The sequence below is a fragment of the Penaeus vannamei genome, chromosome 37, assembly GCF_042767895.1.
Source record: "Penaeus vannamei isolate JL-2024 chromosome 37, ASM4276789v1, whole genome shotgun sequence".
Lineage (NCBI taxonomy): Eukaryota > Metazoa > Arthropoda > Malacostraca > Decapoda > Penaeidae > Penaeus > Penaeus vannamei.
Window position 1 is genome coordinate 532,777 of NC_091585.1, and position 2,500 is coordinate 535,276.

The 2,500-nt window shown below is 47.2% G+C and overlaps 1 protein-coding gene across 1 annotated transcript in view; it reads right to left on the reverse strand.

The window, feature by feature from the left end:
• The window catches only part of LOC113800290 (serine/threonine-protein kinase 17A), a 56,562-nt gene that overhangs the window by 53,330 nt on the left and 732 nt on the right, over window positions 1-2,500 (reverse strand). Inside the window, exon 1 of the mRNA XM_070114994.1 lies at window positions 1,527-2,500. This exon is cut by the window's right edge and continues 732 nt beyond it. Within this exon, the coding sequence (XP_069971095.1) occupies window positions 1,527-1,666 (140 nt within the window). The 5' untranslated portion in view covers window positions 1,667-2,500. The remainder of the gene's footprint in view (window positions 1-1,526) is intronic.

The window sequence follows — 2,500 nt, forward strand, 5'->3', positions numbered from 1 at the left end:
TAATTGTTATCCTCATTACCATCATTTACTATTATCCTTATTCTATTATCATTATTATCATTGTTATCAGGATTTTTATTCTCATTACCATCATCATTATTACTATTATTGTTGAGTTGAGTTGCTGTCACACTAGCACTTTTTTCCGTCAATTTTTCAACAATTTTATTCAACATCAATACAAACATTCTCTAATATAGATCTTGATTTGACTTTGGCTGAAAAAAGTTGACGGAAAGGTTTTCAGACGAAAATGATCATTATCGTCTGACTGGAAGATCGACAACTCGCTCAAAAATGGACAAAATTTCAGAAAATTGAAAAACAAAAATGACGAAAAAAGTGCTAGTGTGGCAGCGCCTTTAGGTATCTTTTTTTTTCTTATTGCATCTTATCCTACAAAATTATCGCCGCTGTTATCATTGTTATCGCCTTCTCCTAATCTACCTTATCGGCATTGCTGTGGTCAATAGTATTCGCTGTTATTGCTATGCCGGCACTATGATCATGAACCGACTCATTGTCATTTTTACCATCATTATCACAAATTGGTTTTATCTTATCTCATTTATCTTTGTTGTTGCTGTTGTTTTTTGCCATTATTACCATTTTACATTCTTAAAAGATAACATCAATATCCTGTTCTGCTGTCAGCTCTCTCTCTCTCTCTCTCTCTCTCTCTCTCTTTCTTTCTTTCTTTCTTTCTTTCTTTCTTTCTTTCTTTCTCTCTCTCTCTCTCTCTCTCTCTCTCTCTCTCTCTCTCTCTGCAACACATCCTCATCCTCTTCTCATTCCCCCTTCCCTCACTCCCTCTCCTCTTCCAAGATTTATCTCGCAATCCTTGCTCCACACTTCCTCTCTCCTCCTCCCCTCCCCCTCCTTGAAACCCCCACACTCCCTCCCCCTCTGCCCCTCCTACTCTCTCACACTCCTTTTCCTCTGACTCTCATTCATGAATTCCTCCTACGCACCTCCTCCACTCCTTCCCTTCATCTCCTACTCCCTTTCTTCATCCAATCTCTCCCTTTTCCTCTCCCACACTCTCTTCCCTCCCTCCCATCTCCCTTCCTTTTCTCCATCCTTCCTTTCCATCTTTCCTTTTCCCTTCCCTCCACGCCATCACCCTATCCCCTTTCCCTCCCCTCCCCACCTCCCTTCCTCCTTCCCCTTTCCCTCCCTTCCCTCCTTCCTCTTTCCCTCCCTTCCCTCCTTCCCCTTTCCCTGTCTTCCTCCTTCCCCTTTCCCTCCCTTCCCTCCCTTCCCCTTTCCCTCCCTTCCCCCCTTCCCCTTGGACCTACCTTCCCTCCTCCCTTCCCCTTTCCCTCCCTTCCCTCCTTCCACCTTTCCCTCCCTTCCCTCCTTCCCCTTTCCCACCCTTCCCCTTTCCCTCCCTTCCCTCCTTCCCCTTGGACCTACCTTCTCTCCTTCCCCTTTCCCTCCCTTCCCTCCTTCCCCTTGGACCTACCTTCCCTCCTTCCCCTTTCCCTGCCTTCCCTCCCCTTTCCCTCCCTTCCCCTTGGACCTACCTCGCGAAGGGCGTGTGCTCCACCTCGTAGTGTTCAGCGATGGGCTCCCTCCTTATGAGCTGCTCCAGAGCCTCCTCGGTCAGCTCCAGGTAGCCTTTGTGGGCGTCCAGGACAGCTACGCCCGCGCTTAAGGACCTCATGGCTGTCTTTTTTTGTGTGACTGGGTTTTCGGGCGTGTCTGCTGGTGTGTGTTCGTGTGTGTTCGGTTCACGCGAAGAGAGAGACTCGCTGTCTCACTCGGGTGGTTCGAAAATGGCTTCGGAACCTTGCACGGGAGGAGGAGAAAGAAACCCGTTCCCTCTTTGTAAATTGTTTCACGGGCAGTTTTCCCCCCACGTTAGTCTGTCCGTTTCGGCGCACGGGTTGGCCTTTCGGGCGTGACTCACTCGAAGGACTCGCACTCGACTCGCAACTTTTCTCGAGTCTTCTCGTGTGTCGCGTTGTGTCAGCAGTATGTATGTCCTCCAAGGACGAGTTCCGAGCGCCAGCCTTGGGCCTGTTCTTCGGTTACCTCGCCGTTCTGACTCTGCTGCTGTTATTGCTGTTATTCGCGGGGCGGTTCTTCGGCTGGCGTCGAGTTCTGATCTCTGTTCTTCACGTGTGGTTATTTTCCCCAATGTTAGGAAGACAGTTTCCTCGAGAAAGTCCCGGTTGGAATTACCATCGTCTTGCACTTTACTGGGACGAGTTCAGTTCCTTGGGCTTCCTTCGCTCGCCTCCGTTTGGCATTCACTTATTTATTATCGCATTTGCTGTAACGATCTTCCTCACCTTATCTATTTATCTATTTATCCTTATCCGTTTCCTCACTTCTTTGTTTCTTCGAGAAAACGCTTTCTTTTTTTTCTATCCCGAGTCTAGAGTTTTAAAAAAAATGACACTTCCTTTTAAGTAAAATGTTTTATTTTGATTTGTTTTAAATAAATGTTTTGTGTTCGGTTCCCTCACTCATCCGAACATCTCTCCTTCTTTCG